General features: G+C 54.8%; 7 protein-coding genes across 7 annotated transcripts; 3 read left to right on the top strand and 4 right to left on the bottom strand.

Moving 5' to 3' along the window:
* Positions 1–1,996: 1,996 nt before the first annotated feature.
* On the top strand, positions 1,997–2,870 carry AYO20_03652 (hypothetical protein; the record flags this gene model as incomplete). Its single annotated transcript, XM_022641953.1, has 2 exons — positions 1,997–2,151; positions 2,219–2,870. 2 exons carry the CDS (start codon positions 1,997–1,999, stop codon positions 2,868–2,870), a joined length of 807 nt encoding a protein of 268 aa, XP_022502186.1.
* A 1,381-nt stretch (positions 2,871–4,251) lies between these two features.
* AYO20_03651 (hypothetical protein) lies at positions 4,252–6,265 on the top strand (the record flags this gene model as incomplete). Its single annotated transcript, XM_022641952.1, has 9 exons — positions 4,252–4,301; positions 4,360–4,561; positions 4,622–4,714; positions 4,805–4,810; positions 4,867–5,022; positions 5,079–5,285; positions 5,334–5,493; positions 5,600–5,862; positions 5,933–6,265. 9 exons carry the CDS (start codon positions 4,252–4,254, stop codon positions 6,263–6,265), a joined length of 1,470 nt encoding a protein of 489 aa, XP_022502185.1.
* Positions 6,266–6,857: 592 nt separating this feature from the next.
* On the bottom strand, positions 6,858–7,440 carry AYO20_03650 (hypothetical protein; the record flags this gene model as incomplete). The annotated part of the gene is made up of 2 exons (XM_022641951.1): positions 6,858–7,243; positions 7,371–7,440. The coding sequence occupies 2 exons, from the start codon at positions 7,438–7,440 to the stop codon at positions 6,858–6,860; spliced, it is 456 nt and encodes a 151-aa protein (XP_022502184.1).
* Positions 7,441–8,770: 1,330 nt separating this feature from the next.
* AYO20_03649 (hypothetical protein) lies at positions 8,771–10,844 on the bottom strand (the record flags this gene model as incomplete). Its single annotated transcript, XM_022641950.1, has 3 exons — positions 8,771–9,382; positions 9,459–10,261; positions 10,340–10,844. The coding sequence occupies 3 exons, from the start codon at positions 10,842–10,844 to the stop codon at positions 8,771–8,773; spliced, it is 1,920 nt and encodes a 639-aa protein (XP_022502183.1).
* Positions 10,845–11,651: 807 nt separating this feature from the next.
* On the top strand, positions 11,652–12,844 carry AYO20_03648 (hypothetical protein; the record flags this gene model as incomplete). The annotated part of the gene is made up of 3 exons (XM_022641949.1): positions 11,652–11,748; positions 11,862–12,161; positions 12,276–12,844. 3 exons carry the CDS (start codon positions 11,652–11,654, stop codon positions 12,842–12,844), a joined length of 966 nt encoding a protein of 321 aa, XP_022502182.1.
* Positions 12,845–13,283: 439 nt separating this feature from the next.
* On the bottom strand, positions 13,284–14,646 carry AYO20_03647 (hypothetical protein; the record flags this gene model as incomplete). The annotated part of the gene is made up of 3 exons (XM_022641948.1): positions 13,284–13,562; positions 13,639–14,072; positions 14,487–14,646. The coding sequence occupies 3 exons, from the start codon at positions 14,644–14,646 to the stop codon at positions 13,284–13,286; spliced, it is 873 nt and encodes a 290-aa protein (XP_022502181.1).
* A 410-nt stretch (positions 14,647–15,056) lies between these two features.
* On the bottom strand, positions 15,057–15,968 carry AYO20_03646 (hypothetical protein; the record flags this gene model as incomplete). Its single annotated transcript, XM_022641947.1, has 1 exon — positions 15,057–15,968. The coding sequence occupies one exon, from the start codon at positions 15,966–15,968 to the stop codon at positions 15,057–15,059; it is 912 nt and encodes a 303-aa protein (XP_022502180.1).
* Between the last annotated feature and the right edge of the window lie 421 nt (positions 15,969–16,389).

The following is a 16,389-nucleotide window of genomic DNA, read 5'->3' as shown; positions in this document are numbered from 1 at the left end:
TACATTTCTGACATCTGCAGCCTCCCACATCTCAACGTGTCAATAGTGTGTGTGTTTTTTTAATCACGAAAGGTCTTTTTCTCTCGCTCTCTCACCTCGACAGACAGCTCGAGGATTCCATCCGGCTCTGCATATGGATGCTTGCGTTTCGTTTTCAGGTTCGATTTTACGAGCACCGTCGTGCGAAGAATGGAACTTAACGCTCTCGATCCTTCGTAGTGGTGGAGGTGGTGGCCTGGGAATCACGATGCATGGTTGCATGGCCGGTCGGCTAGCTAGGTAGCTAGCCAGGAAAGTCTGCAAAGATCATCAACCAAGTATGCAAGTATCTCAATGCCCTGAGTCGGTCGGTTGGTTCTGATATGGGAATTCTTCTTCATGTGGAAAGGAGACTCGGCTGGCGGCCTCGATCGCGGGTGGTATATTTGTCAGGGTCGACTTTGGGATCGATAGCCATGGCGCAGATCCGAGGAGTTGGCTATCGCTATGCATATGGTGGGAAATGTGCCATTCTTCCTGTCATTTAGTGCTTGGCTCTAGGGGATGCGCCGTCGAGCGAGACTCGGGAGGGCCAATACCACCTACCTTTCACAACGAATGCGCCTGGAACGGTGAACCTGTTCAAATGAACCCATACTGCCAGGACCACGCAGCATTTCTCCCGGCGACGCCTAGACTTTTGTCTGGTTGAAGACACCAAGAGCTTTGGATTTTGGGGACTGACCTCTTAGCAAGAAAGCAATGCCAAAGATGGCAAAACTCGATTCTTGGGGTAGCACAACAATTCAGTCCAAGTGCGTGTGTATTCAACCATGCTGATGAAAGAAAAGTGACGAAAGGGCGACGTGGGACCGGGGCGGAGGGACTTGAGATTGTGGTGGTGATCTACCGCAGAGTGCAAAGATAGGATGCCAACGCCGATCTCCAACCACATCATTCGGCATAATATCTTGGTCGCCGAATCACGGGGAAAAGTTGTGCTGGCCATATTTTCTGTCAAAAGACTACTCTTGATTCATGCGAACCTCCTTCAGTGAGGCATGTGCTTGAGCAAAGCTGCGCCATTCTGCTTGGGAGGAAGCGGCAGTGCCGCTAGGACACCGACAAAGATACCTGCTTTATCGGCAGACCCGAAAATTGGCGCAATCAATCGATCAACACTGGTATACGAATTCCTGTGTTTATCTCTTTGAATAGATTCGTCTCTGTCAACCGTCAAGGCTTCTGGCCAGATTGGTTCGAAGGGGATAGAAGTGTACATGAAAGACTTTCTCTGTCTCTCTCCTCCGAGTGCTTCACAGTCTTTAAAGGTCGCTGAGGGATGGTGCCCGGAGAATGACCGCATCTACGAGGACTTACCGACCTACCTAGCAATACTTGTAGATGCAAGCGAGCTGACGTTGTCCCTAGCTCAGACAAAGGCGCCTTGGCCTTCTCCACCACGACGTCTTTGTAAGGCTTCTTCATCTTTGGTTCCGAGGTTAAATACGAACATCCCGCTTAACCGCCTCCACTCTGCACCACGTGCTATTTGACACCGAATGAGGGGAATTATGCATATTTTGTACGTGTTTACGTCCTTTGATAAGCCTATCCCGACTCGTTCCAGGGATCTCGTTTGGTTAGAGTTTAGGCGCGCTGGTCGCCATTATCAACAGAAATGCGTGTGCCTCGGGGCCGCTCTCACAAAGACGGATTGGGCAGGAGAGAAGTAGCCCGAAGGAATAGTCCCAATTGGGGTTTGGGCGATACTGATATCTTTGAGACACAAGCGAACCTTCTCGTGCTTGGGCGATTTAAAGCATCAAGAACAGATACTCCTCAGCTCCCTCGTTAACTTTCTCATTTCGAAAAGACCTGTTTCCAACGTAAAGACTGACCCGGTACAACACTCGACATGGGGAAAAAGGTACTTTGTGGCTACGGTTTCGACGTGGATGCCGTCAGCGCCTGGATGATGCCTCGCGAGGGAGGCTGCTGCACGGATAGGACCAACATGTCTCGCGGTGTGTTTGGTGCCACGGTCGGCCTTGATCGTGTCTTGAAGCTCTTTGAAAAGTACAATATCAAGGCGACCTTTTTCACGCCGTGCCATACTCTCGAATCCTTTCCCGAGCAACTGGCCAAGGTCCGCGACGCTGGGCATGAAATGTAAGGATTTCCCAAGACACCTTGTCGTTTTACATCTCCAGGAAAGTCCTGACACGAAATAACAAAGTGGTATGCATGGTTACACCCATGAGTTTGTCTCGGATGTCTCCGAGGAACAAGAACGCGACATCCTGGCCAAATGCATCGATGTCATGACCAAGTTCACGGGCAAGAAACCCCGAGGATGGACGGCGCCAGCCTGGACGCCGTCGGCCAAGACGGTCGAGATCCTCGAGGAGGCTGGGATCCTCTACGACCATTCGCACATGCACCACGACTGTCAACCGTACTGGCTCCCGCACAAGAACAGCGTGACCGAGATCAACCTCAAGATGAAGGCCGAGCATTGGATGAAGCCCATGACGGCGCTTCAGCCGTCCAAGATCATCGAGATCCCCGCCAACTGGCATCTGGACGATTGGCCGCCCCTCAACGTGGGCCAGATTGTCGGGCAGGGCTTTGTTGATCCGGACGTCGTGCTGAAGCTGTGGAAGCGACAGTTTGACTTTTACTACCGTGAATACGACTCGTTCATCTTCCCCATCTCCTGCCATCCCCAAGTGACGGGCAAAGCACAGGTGATCCTGATGCAGGAGGAGCTGATTGAATACATCAACAGCCACGAGGGCGTGGAGTGGGTGACATTTGAGGAAATGGCAAGACAGTTCAGGGATGGCGAGCTCCCAGGGGTCACGGTGAATGGAGGCGTCGACTTGTGAAGCTGGACTTTGGGTGATCAATGCCGTCTGTCTACGTACGTATCTATTTGCCCACAAGATTCTTTCTTCGCATGTACATAACAGAGCCTTGAGACCCTCAGTAAAAGGGTATTTGGCCAGGGTGTGTCACGTGTTGGCACAGAGACTCAAACTTGGCCTCATCTCCGTTCATTCTCTTGTTCTTCATCCTCGCCACAACATCAGCTGCGATTATGCTTCCCAAGACTCACGACACTTTCCTCGAATTCCCGCGTCACGCGTGCCTCTATCACCATGGCTAGGGTTTTTCGCATGTCAAAGCCTTGAAACACTCGCACGCCGAGCCGGCGACTCCCCGGGAGGAGAATCGACAATCTCAACCACGAACTCGGATCTCTCTCCCACCCTGATACCTCGTGCGACGAGATGAAGCCTCCTGTTATCTCACAAGGCTCCTTCCAGCCGCTGTCCGCCAATCTAGTGCAACGGGCACAGATTTCGAGCCCAGATACGAGTAAAATGCAGATGCAGTGCAGATACGAGATGGGTGCTCAAACAAGCAAGCGAGAAGATAGTCGTCTGTCCCGAGGGCCAACACCACTATTCTCCTCATTCCTTCCTACTGGTCCGACAAATTAAGCTAATCAAGCCCATTTAAGCTAAACCTGCAGGGCTTGGGTTTCCCGACAGGCTCGGCTTCCCCCATACCAAGAAGTGGAACCCGGACAAAGAAACGCGGCTGGGGGTTGGAGGTGCTTTCACCGCGTGTCTCTTTCTCATATGCAGGATTTCCCTTTCAAGGATTCCATTGATAATCGCCCGCTCATTCGCAGAGAGCAAACCGATCAGGAAGGAGAGATAAGACTGGCCCTTTCCGGGTTCCCGATCAGACAGAAAACAAAACCGCCCTTGGCGAAATGGCCGCTTGTGGCAAGAGAGGCTCCCTGGGTCCCCGTTCCCTTTGGTCGATTCGATAGATTAGGTATACATCTGAGTGGCCGGCCATGGCAGGCGAATGTGAAATTCCCAGAGAAAATCGCCTCCCGGATCACGGCTCGTCGGTTCTATACGCATAACGCTTAACGTCTCTACCTCGACCGTCCTATCCCAGGCTCAATCTGGTTTCCTGGCCAGTCTCTATGCTTTTCTGCTAGACCTAGTCCGGGGTTCACGCCACGCAGGGACACTAGAATATCTGTCCCTGGCTTACCGGGTCCGCCTCGGACGTTAAGGGGACCCAGGTTGCTGGACGAAGGATCAACGTGAGCCATGTAGAGTGACTTGAACATAAAGCAGGGACTTCGCTGCACGATCGTCGCCGTCTGTTGGTCTTTCTTCCTCCATCTTCACTCAGCTGCAGAACTTCCCGACATCACAATCTCGCCACTTCTCCATAAACACCATGGCCTACGGTCTGGGTATTCCCAGGCTCAGGCTTAACAGCCCATACTGGTGAGTCCCCCCTGGTATCATATCACGTATTCAACGCTTGGTTCTGACGGACGCGCAGGCAAAACTTTATCGGCGGCATCCTCATCGGCCTGACTGGAGGGCTTTATGCCGCTCTCAACCTCCTGGGTGCCGGAGGTGGTAAACCCAACTCGTTCGAGGTCGTCCAAATCGCCAATGCCACTCTCTGCGCCGTCTACGCCGTCTCAGCCTGGTTCGGGGGGACTATTCTGAATACGATCGGCCCTGCCTTGACTGCCTTTGTACGTCGGCCATGATGGTTCGGTCGTCGAAAGAAGGACATGCTAATTGAACCTATATAGTTCGGTGTTATCGGATACATCCTCTACGTCGGGAGTCTGTGGTACTTTGACCAGCACGGCAAAGAGACTTTCCCCATTATCGCCGCTGTCTGCGTAAGTCTGCCTCTTACACTGGTGTTTGCTTTATGGGCACAATTGCTCGGCGCACCGTCTTGACCGGATTAAGCTAACAGGTATTCGCAGATTGGTGTAAGAAAACGAAACGAGGTGTTCGCGACTGTGGATCTTGCTAAGCGTTGCTCCAGATCTCTGCCGGTTTGATCTACGTGACGTCCGGATACCTGTCCATGTCGTATTCCGAGGAGAACGAACGTGGAAAGTTCGTGGCGATATCTATCAACCTCCAGGCCCTCGGCGCTGCAATTGGCGGGCTGATCCCTCTCATCATCAATCACAACAAGGTACTCACGACCGTGTCCCACCTTCGTTTGCTCTCACGATACTGACACGAGACTAGGCTACCAGTGACGGTGTCCCCCCAGCGGTCTACATCGTATTCATCGTCATGGACTTTGTCGGCTGCGCGTTGGCGTTTCTGTTGCGACCTCCGGAGAAGGTGGTGCGAGACGACGGGACCAACATTGCCGTGGTCAAAGCCCGGCCCTTCTGGGACGAATTCAAGGGCAATCTCGAAGCTTTCAAGGATTGGCGAATGCTCGTCATGGTACGTTGCGCGCGAGGTACTCTGTGAATGACGACTGATCTAGTGCAGATCCCTGCGTTTGCCGTCAGCGAATGCTTCCTCGTCTACGGCGGCAGTGCCAATGCCTTCCGCAACAGCCTCCGCGCCCGCAGTCTGCTGGGATTCTGCTCTGTGACGCTGCAGATCATCTGCGGTTGGCTGTTGACGTTGCTTCTTGACAACGAAAAGCGTAAGTGGAGCTCAATCCGTTCACCACCAGCCTTGTACCAGAAAACACCTGCTCCGCGCTTTTCCTTCTATTATCTGGTTGACTACTAACCGGTCTGAATCTTAAGTTCGTCGACGAACCCGAGCCCAGATTGGCCTTGCCATTACTGGCGTCCCCGTGATTGGCGCCTACATCTGGGAGATGGTGCGCACGCGCAACTACGACAGGAACAACCCACCGTCGCCACCCCTGGACTGGAACGACCCCGACTTTGGGGCCATCTTCGTACTGTTCATGCTGAACTGGGTGTCGTGCTCGCTGTTCCAATACATGATCCTCTACTTTTTGGGCTGTTTCACCAACAATCCCCGCGCGGCTGCCAACAACGCTGTGAGTGTCTCTCCCTCCCTCTGTCAAAGGTATCAAAGAGGTCCCCCAAACTAACACCGCTATGACTTAGGGTGTCTTCCGAGGATTCATGGCCGCCGGAGAAGCCATCGACTTTGGTGTCGACAGCATGGGCGTGCCGTTCTTGAAAGAATCTGGTGCTCTGTTTGCGTTCTACACCGCCGGCGTTATCGCGATGGGATACCTGGCGCTCTACCACATCGACGAGACAAAGTACTTTACCGAGGACGAGGTGACGATCCCCAAGCACGTCCTAGAGGAGCACGACCACACCATTGTGATAGATGGCGTGTCCAAGGGCAATTCACAGACGGACGAGGAGGCCACTGCCGGCGCCACCACGGGCAAGGAGGCCATTGGTGTGGCTGAGGAGGTCAAGGAGTGATTACAGGGGGAAGAGGAGAGCTGTGGAGGTGGAGGAGGAGGAGGTGGTGGTCCGTCATGGCAATAGACTCATGCATATACGTACACATAGATACATTTTGCAGATGCGTGCCATGCATGCATGCATGCACTGGCTAGTCTGGCACGGGACAAGGGATGGATCTGACTCTCTGGGCAAGAGGGTCAAGCCAGGGTCGAGGGTGGATCTGTGTGAGCTTGTTTGATGAGTGGGCAGATTACAGGTAGTCAGTTACTTCGTTCGACAGTCAGTCTTTTCTGGTATTTGTACGAGGTACCTAATCCAGGTGTTGACCTGCCCACTGCATTGTGTTCTGGACCGTCCGTCCGTCCTGTGGCCCCCTTTTTGCCTGGGTAACCTCGCAGCCTCGCAGCCTCGCTTGCCCTGTCGAGTCTGTCCAGCTGTCTTCGTTGTTGTTCGAGCAGACCGGCTCACAAGGGGTGGGTATCCGTGCCTCGCCTGTGCTTCTACCAGCCTCCTCTCTGATCAGGTGGCCCGATAACCCAGTACCTCAGCGGTGGAGAAGCGGGAAGAGACGAGTGTGGGTGCCTTTGATAGGATCCATCATCTCCAGCTATCCCTGTTCCGCTTCCTCTTCCTCTTCCTCTGCCTCTGTCTTGATCTTGATCTTTACAGCCATGTCGTCCTCGTCCTTGTCCTTGTCCTCGTCCATGCCCATGTCCGTTTCCTCTCGTTTTACCACTACCTCCCACTGCTTGTCCTCGTCGTCCTCCTCCTCCTTCTTGACCTCGATCTTGACCTCTTCCTTCTCGATCTGCTTCTCGACCTTCTCCTCCCATTCTTCCTGCTTAATCTCTCGCTTCAGACCATCCACGTCGCCGACGTCGCTCCCGGCGTGGTTCTCCACAGACCAAGTATCTGGCTCTGCACCTGGCTCGTCACCGAGAGTGTGATTGCGATTGCGGGCATTCGAGGACCAGAACATATCCCCAAAATTGCCTAACGATGGAGAAATACATGGTTTAGTAAAGGGGTATTTAAACCCAGCGGGAGATAGACAGTGTCCCTGTTTTCCGAGTCGCCAGATGCTGGATGATGGGATGCCGGAGTGTTCTGAAATACACACCGTTCTCGGCGATCATGGCCATGTAGCCCGCTCCTTGTCTTCGGTTTGGGACCCAAGGATTGAAGCCCATCTTGCTGGCGGGAATGGGGATAAAGGGGACAAAAAATGGGACAAAGAAAGATGCAAGGTTGCAAAGGTTGGGAGGGTTACAAGAAAGGGGCGCAAGGTTTGTTTGTCACGGCCATCATTGTGGCAGAAGAAGAAGAAGAAGAAGGGGCTTTGCGTATCTCAGTACCGTTCGTTGTGGTGTATGTGCCACGTAGATCCGCACAGGTTTCTCTAAGAGAAGCCGTGGTCTGTATGGTTGTGTAGAGAATGCACCAACCAAGAAGTGAGATTTTCATTCATTACAGAGGTAAACGCCCATCAGACCAGACAATACCAGGACCAGACGGGGATCAGACCAGGACAATAGACCGCCGGTGAGGGCGCGGGTGCGGGCGCGGTCTCTCTTGTCGAGACTGTCGTCTCCCGACGAATACTTCTTACAGAAATCACGATGCTGGACGGGACGGGACGGGACGGGACGGGACGTGTGAATGGGCATGACTACTCTAGTAGGGACAACATAATTGCAGGTATGGGTACAGGACCAGCTACAGGACCAGCTACAGATACATGTTGCAGGATACATGTAGCCAGGGAAGTAAGTAGCCTTGCTGAATGCCGAACCGAACGATGATCGACGAGCCACGAGCGATATACACACACGAGGCCGCGTTCACGTATGGTTCTTGCAAGGCTACAGCTACACATATATCCAGTGTAGAGCTCCACCGCGAGAATGCACCCCTATTACCGCCGGTATGTACGTTGTCTCCATTCTACTTCGAGGTACTAAACGTCCGTCGAGGGAACGTCGTACACAGTGGAAAGAGCCTGCCTGTTTGCCTGTTGGGGTCTCGCTAGGCGGGACCAGGTATGGGAGACGGGGTGGACCGAGAGTCAGTCAGAGAGACAACGACAACGACAACGACAACGACAACGACCATGAACATGAACATAGAATGTCCGCCTGTTTCAAGGGTAAAGGCGAAACCATGAACAGAGAATCACAGGTAAAAGGAACAGGGGGCGTGTCTACTGTCCACGACAAACGACAAATGGTCCAAACAGTCCAAATGTCAAGAAAAGGTAATTATATAACCGGAGAAATGCAGTGGGGTTAGCCGTGGACAGGTGCACGGTGCTGCATGGTGAGCCCTGCCTTGAAGAGAAGGGACAGTATGGATATAGGATGCGTTGATGAAAATCCAAAGCACTGAGCCGTGGCGTTCTTTCCAGTTCCAATTCGTCATGCAGTCAGTCTTCCACTGGCTGCAACGTGCAGTTGGGCCCTAGTAGAAAGTCTCGGTCTAGACCGATGGCGTTGGGGGGGGGAGGCAGAGAGACAAATTTTTCTAACGATACTGGTGGTCATCTAGATTACAATCGGCATAGTCAAAACTATCTCCACTCGCAAAGGTGGTTAGGAGCCCGCTAAGAAAGTCGTCGGAGCTCTCGTCCATGCCCGGGTCGCCGCCGAGTAGGAGAGTCTCGTCGAAGAGGTTCAACGCGGTGGTGGGCTCGACGGCACTGGGTAGGAGCTCCGGGGGTCCAACGTCGCCACCTGCATCCGTCATGTTCCGGTCGTCGCTGTCGACGGCCACGACCTTGTTGGCCGCGTCGATGAGGCGGCGGAGGCGCTGGAGGGTGCGGCGCGCCAGGGCAAACCCCTCGGAGATGTCGGTGAGGATGGCGAGGGCGATCTTGAACGACTCGGTCGCGGCGGCGCGGATGTGGACCGCGATGGTCTTGTTGATGATCAGGCAGATCAGCGGGACGATGGCCACGGTCAGATACACCACCGACGAGTACCGCTCGACGCCGCGGCGCCAGGGCGATTTGTGGTAGCCGTGGATGGCTTGGACGGAGCTGGCGGCCAGGGACAGCGACGTCTCGGCGACCTTCTGGCTGTATTGGAGACTGATCAACTCTTCCTGCCGTATGAGGATTCGCAAGTGATTGATGAACTAGGTACATCAGCATCAGATCGAGGTCAGGGGCTGCACAGACTATGTGATCGGGGTATGTGAAGCTATTTCTCACCAGATGGAGCACAATTCGCTGGCGCAAAAGGTACAGAGGATGGCGATCCGTGTCCCAAGAGGCCAGCACGTCAGGATTCCACTGCAGTCCGACCGGCAAGTGGGTGCTCAACGAGATGATCCGGGCGTCGGTCGTCGCAATAAAGTCCTGACTGACGGGCCGCGGTGCCTTTTTGGAAAACATATTGTCCCAAATCTCCGAAGAGAGCTTCCCCCACTCGATCATGTTGCGGAGGTACGGGATGGGCGAGCACTCGGAGTTCTCTGCCGGTGCTGGGCAGCTGGGGCTGAATTCGCGGTCGTCCAGACATCGCGGCAGGTCGACGACAACGTCGACGTCCTTGATCAGGTACGGCACCCCGCTCATTAACGAGACGCTTCGGTCGAGATAGAACAGAGACCAGAAGATCCGCCGGCGCATGGTGACGTCGAAGGTGGTGCGGTTATGCCACGTGTTCTGGTCATGCAGGTTGATCTGATAGCACAGTCGCACGGCGGTGCCGATGGTGTCGTACGCCGCGTTCAGCTTCTCGGCGTGTTGTAGATACGTACACTTGATCAGCAGGATCTGGATGGTCGCCAGGTTGCCGCGTCCTAGCCAGGTGACGTGTTGTAGGAGATAGTCTGCTCGAAGGAACTCTTGCCAGCCTGGAGGTGTCTCTTCGGTCGAGGCGCAATGTTCGTGGAGAATCTTGACTTCGGCGACGATGAGGTTGACCAGGGCCACAAACTGGAGCGTGTCCATGTTGTTGTGCCAGGTTGTGTCGCGATTGAGGTAAAACTCCATTTGCGCCAGAAACTGCGCTTCGTTGAGGCAGAGACATGTCAAATGCAATTATCAGCCTGCCCTGTCTCTTTGTATCTAACAGTAACCTTGCTCACAATGTGGATTCTGGCTGGAGAAAAAGATCTTGCACACTTGCAGCATGAGCTCCAAGCCTTGAGGCTTTCGTCGTGGATCCCACCGTTGAATGTGAGCTTTACAACAATCTGGAAAGCTCCCCGTGTCAGAAAAGGTACACCGTGCGAGTGCTGTTGCCATGGATCGAGGCGGTGTCTGTTGCGGCTCGTCCGCGAGAATGCGGTTCAGGGCGGCGATGTCTTCCAAAGAGCTCGAGCCGCCTCGACAAGAATCTTCGGTAACGGACGTGGCAAGGCTGTCTGGGTATGGCGTATCTTCGGATTCAGGGGGCAAGTCGACCCCAAACGAATGTCTGCTGGCGACGAGGTTGACTCTGTCTGGTTTGGGTGTCATATCCGACTCGGGGCTCTCCAACTCTGTGGCTCTTCGTTCGAGCATGGCGACACGATCCATGATGGCAGCAATCTCGGCCCTTATGGTTTCAGGGGACTGGTCTTCATGTGTGCCTGTTTGGGTCGTAGTCATGGTGGCCGGTTGTCCATTGGCAGGGTCATCAACCACGACCGGCGAGCGGACAGTAGCAGCGACAGCGGCAGCAGCGGCAGCATCAGGCCTGTGACGGCGAATAACTCGTCGCTTCCTGGTATCAGAATAGATAAATTCGACATTGGCGGCGTGGCAATGATGGCAAGGCTGTTCTTCACTACACTGATCAGGTCAGGTCAGGTGCACGTTGCACGTCGCAGTGCGATTTGATAGTAGATACCTTGACTTTGCGCCTAGAACAGTCGAGACTATACCGCGATGAGAACGTGGCTTGCAGATATACTTGGGCCCCTGGAGACTCTCCACGCACGCGAGACGTATTTTCGTCGTCGCGGAACTGTTGGATCTTGCCAATTGGTGGGTGAAGGGATGCTCTGGAAGGACTCCATATCTTGGTCACATTGAGAGGACGAGATAGAGCGATAATGCAGATACTGCCAAAGGGTTTCAAGAAGCGATCCGCAAAAGAGATGGGATCAGGATTGAGGATGAGGGATTCGGGGATGCGGGTTGAAGTCAGTCCCACAATCGCAGCCTCGTCGACCTCGGAATCATCGACGGGCTTTCGGGAATCGGGATGGACGAGGCTGCCCGACCGCCTTGTGGACTTGTCCTTCAGCTCACCAGCTACCAGCTCCCACTGTCTCGGAAACAAAGATTCCCCCGGGACTGCCGAAGAAGTCTTCTGTGTCGTGTACGGGTCTTGATTTTGTCAAAATGACCTTGGACAAAGAAAGACTCCAGTACCCGATACAAGACTTGGAAAAGGAGCCCTGACGATACCCTATGCAATCCATCCCTGATTTTGACTCCTTACCTCCCGTCCCAGGCCAGCCTCAAGGTAACGCCTGGGGTCTGTGGGGAGAAGACGACCAACTTGGAAGTATGTACAGTGCCTGTCTCCGTCTGGTATCCCTCGCTTCCACCCCTTTTCCGTCCCAGAGTCGAGATACTAAACAGTGAGGCGAACCCCAGCACTTAATCTACTCACGCCAGAGACCATCCTCGCAGCCAAACAAGAGATCCAGCTCGGAAAAAGCGTGTCGCTCGACTTGGCCCTGGACCACTTCCCGCCTCTTGCCGGACGCCAACAGCCCGAACACGAGGTGATATCTCTCAAACAGGGCGGGAGATACGACAAGTACGGGTTCGACGACGCCCTCCGGTTCAACACCCAGGCGAGTTCTCAGTGGGATGGACTGCGGCACATTGCGCTGCAGGAGAGCGCGCTGTACTACAACGGCGTGAGCCACGACGACATTGCAGCTGGACGGCACGACAGGAATGGCATCCACAGTAAGTCCTCCCGTTCTCGTTGCTACGCACAGAAAGTTCATCGCAACATCCTGGCGTCAACAGGCATCCATCCTCGATATGGCGGCGGATGACATGCTTACTGTCTTCTCACAGAATGGGTCGAGCGTGGCGGCATCGTCGGTCGCGCGGTCCTTCTAGACTATGCTCGCTGGCGACAGGAGACCGGGCAGCCCTGCGCACCACCCAGCACCTCCTTCGCCGTGACGGTGGCCGAGCTGGGCGCCGTGGCCGCGTACCAGAACGTGCAATTCCACACCGGCGACATTCTGATCATCCGCTTCGGCTTCATCGAGTGGCACGACCAGGCGACCCCCGAAGAGCGAGCCGCCACCTTCTTCGCCGGCACGTACATCGGCCTGGAGAGGTCCATGGAGACGGTGCGGTGGCTTTGGAACCACCATTTCGCCGCGCTGGCGGGGGACACGGTCGGGTTCGAATGCTGTCCGAGCCAGTGGAAGAAAGTGCCCGGTGTCCAGGGTAGCGTCAACCTGCACGAATGGATTCTCGCGCACTGGGGCTGTCCCCTGGGTGAGCTGTGGAACTTGGAACAGCTCGCCACTGTGTGTAACGGTGCGAAGAAATGGACTTTCTTCTTCACCAGTGCCCCGCTGTACGTGGTCGGAGGCGTGGCGTCGCCGCCCAATGCCATTGCAATACTGTGAATCGACCTCTTCGAAGAATCGGGTCTGCTGTACCGAGTATAGGAGGAAATGATATTGTCTGTCCCGCAGCGAGTTTGCTGGCTTTTCTACTCAAGGTACTTACCGCTTACCGGGGGGGATGGTATAGTGGTAGAATCTCAGTTTGCCATAGACACTCACATAGCCGAACATGGGGTCTTGGACCCTGTCCGTCGCCGTAGGTAGTTGCTAGATACCTAGTCCCCGTTAATCACATGGCAACATGTCGAGCTCAACTCCCAGCGTCGTTTGGCCATGCAAGATGCCCACATGCCACCTCCTAGTCCCAAGGACATGCTTCGTTTCAACGGCGACACACTGGTCCAATGTCCAGTTTCCCTCCATCATTATCAATTGGAGAACAATGTCCAAATCGAGAGTGTTTTTGAAGCTGATAGTGTCATGGCCCCTGTCCCACTTGTCACTCCACATCCTTGACCTGCTCTAGTTCGAGCGCGAGATGCCCTGCAGACTTGAACCCGCGAGTCCAGCATTTTTCAATAACGCTCCCCAGCCAGACATCATCTGTTGGAGGGAGGCTGTCCCGCGACGGCCAAGCCACGTCGCCGTTGTCGTCTTCCAGGTGGAATTGACAGGTCCGGCCCGTCCGGCCTGTCACGATCAGGAACATGACGGCGCCGAGCTGTCCGATGTCGCTGAGGATCGAGTAGCCGAGCGCGTCGGGGCCCTCGAGATCCCACTCAAGCGGCATCAGCGTCGATTCCGAAAAGTCGACCATCTTGACGTCCCAGTCGGCGTCGAGAACGATGTTGGACGGACGGACATCGCCCACGATCACGCGCCGAGAGTGGATAGTGGATGTGCGCGAGCGTGCCGGCCAGTCGCCTCAGCCACGCCAGCTGTGTTTTGCGGCCTGGTCTGTTCTGGGCCAGATGGCGGTGGAGGTCCTCTCCCATGAGCGGCATTTGGAGGGCAGCCGGCGTCGACGAGACGTTGTAGCAGGGCGTGACCCCTTCGTGCGGGCCGATTCTGCGATAAATGTCCTTTTCGTTTTGCAGGGCTCGAATCAACACGCCACGGTAGTCGAAATCGCCTTCTTGGGGGGGTCTGCTTTGGTCTATCGACACGGCGGTGTCTCCGACCTGTGTGATTCTCGACAGACGGGGGATCTTGATGGCGTATTCCCCTCGCTGGAGCACAATGTTGGTGCCGCCAATCCCTATGACTTTGTCGGTCACGGTGGTGCCGTCTAGATGGACGAATTCAGCACGTGCAATCGACTCCATGGGCCGGAGTTTGAGGAAGCAATAATGATGGGCTGTGTGTGTCTCACTCTCTCTGTCTAACAAAGTGATGCGGACAGCCTGAAGGACAGACTTTCAAGGAGCGACGTAGACACGAAAGGGTGAAGATGATTTGATAGCAAAAAGGCATTGAAAAGGCAATAGAATATCTATTTGGGATGCTTGTGTGCATGGTCCGTGGCACGCCAAGTTGGGGCTGAAATGCTGTGTAACATGAAGCCTAACCAGGATGTGAGGTGGAGGCAAGTGACCCAGGAGGAAAGAGTCTAGTGTGAGTGCGCGAAGACAGGCTTTTCAAGAGAGAAAGCACTGTTTGGGGCATTCATGATCAACATGTGTATACTCGGTACTACATACACTCAGGGTCGCAATGAAATGGATACTGGTAAAGTAGCCCTGTGGGAGGTCGCTCCCAAGTGCCTCCTCTGCGACGATATGGCCCGATGCTGAGGATTTGGTGGGAGGAGTCCAGTTGTCCTGCTCACGGGCACGGACCCCGTCGGCTTTGTCGTCTTCCATGGCGTCAGATCCGGGAAGCTTGTCTCTGTGATGGCGAAGAAGATGGAGATATTCTCCCACGAATGGTTGTGATCCGACATGAGACAAGAACGAGTATATAGCAGATGGACATCCTGCAAGGCTGGAACCCCGGACCCCAGACCCCGGATAAATCCAACGGAATTTCAACGAGTTCAAAGGTTCGGGATTCGGGTTTACATCGAGAGGAGGGACAAACAAGTCCAGCCATATCTTTAGTGCGAACAGGAAGTCCCAGGAAGTCCATTGAAACAATAGTACGGAATCAAGGGAGGTCGGTCAGTGGTGATCGACCAGTCACGGAATTCTGTATACAGCTCTCAGTCCCGGGTTCCATTCACTCTTCACCCACGGAGGGTATTGCCTGAGACTTTCTTGACTTGTCTTGGATGTCACTCAAGCTCGTAGACCACGGAACCTTCCTTCTGAGGTCTCTCATGGCACCAAAACACCACGGCAGACTCTTCACCCACATTCTTCAAAGCGTGGACAGCTCCGCCCGGCACCCAGAGGGCGTCGAGTCGTTTGAGCGTCGACGAGGGGCCGTGGTGGCCCTTGGCTTCGACAGAGACGCTACCCTGCAGGAAGACGTAGCACTGCGCCGCACCGGGGAGGCTGTGTCTCACCTGTCCGCTCCCGGACAGGATCACTTCGACTCCCAGCGCCACCTTTTCGCTCACGATGGCGTGGTCCCGGTCGTGGTTGATGAAGCCCTCCTTGCCGCCGACGAAGTTGATGACCCAGCGCAGAAAGGGGGACTGCTTGGCCTTGGGGGCCTCCCACGAGGGATGCATGTCGTTGAAGCGGAGCACGTCGATGCCCCCGACCTCGGGCACCGTCTCCGGGTCCCAGTAGTAGATGGACGTGCCTTTGATCTCGACCCCGTCGTGGATCCAGATCAGTTCGACGTCCTCGAGCGTCGTGGCCCGCACGGCGTGCGGCACGCCCACGGGGATGTAGGTCAGATCCATCGGCCCTGCCCGGTGGATGTGGCCCAGCCCGTCGTACCCTTCCAGCTCGCCGCGGAGGACGAGGTAGATCTCGACGATGCTGTGCGTGTGCAGGCCCTTTTGGCGATTGCCGGCCAGCAACTTCATGTACCCGACGCAGATGTTCTCGCTGATCAACGACTGGCCCAGACTCGGGTTCACGTACCCCTTGGGCCCGCCGACCCAGCTGATCAGCCAGCGCAGAAAGCCTCCCTCCGTGGCCCCCGGGGTCGTCCACTTGGGCTCGAGCCCGTCAAACGGGATGATCGTAGGCCCATCAGATCCGAGTTTCTTGGAAATCCCGTTGGTCGCCATTGCTTTCTCCGGGAGATGGTTGTAATCCCGTCGTATCTTTTGTCCAGAACCGCTTTTTGGTACTATACCTCACTCGGCCGGGTTGAGGAGGTGTCAAGATGTCTTTCCTTTTGGGGGTGAATATATCCTGGACCAAATTTTCCCGAAGTAGACAATGAGAAGCAAAACGGGGAAATTTTCCAGATGGTCTTCTCTTGGGTCCGATGAATCTTTTTGAATGGCTGTATGGTCTTTCCGAGCGGGCCAATGTCCATCCTCTTCGGACCTATGGCGGAATTCGGGCTCGTGTCGAAAGAAACTGTCAACTTTCTTCACCCAGTTCATGTGGATAATGCGTTCTGTCTGGGCACTTTCCGATCTCCTTGCTTAGTTTTCACGATGAGATTTTGGTATTGTTGACCGGGACACGTATATTTGCAGC

Source organism: Fonsecaea nubica, assembly GCF_001646965.1.
Source record: "Fonsecaea nubica strain CBS 269.64 chromosome Unknown Scaff17, whole genome shotgun sequence".
Classification (NCBI taxonomy): domain Eukaryota; kingdom Fungi; phylum Ascomycota; class Eurotiomycetes; order Chaetothyriales; family Herpotrichiellaceae; genus Fonsecaea; species Fonsecaea nubica.
Note: the sequence above shows the minus strand (reverse complement) of the source record. Positions and strands in the feature narration are given on the sequence as shown.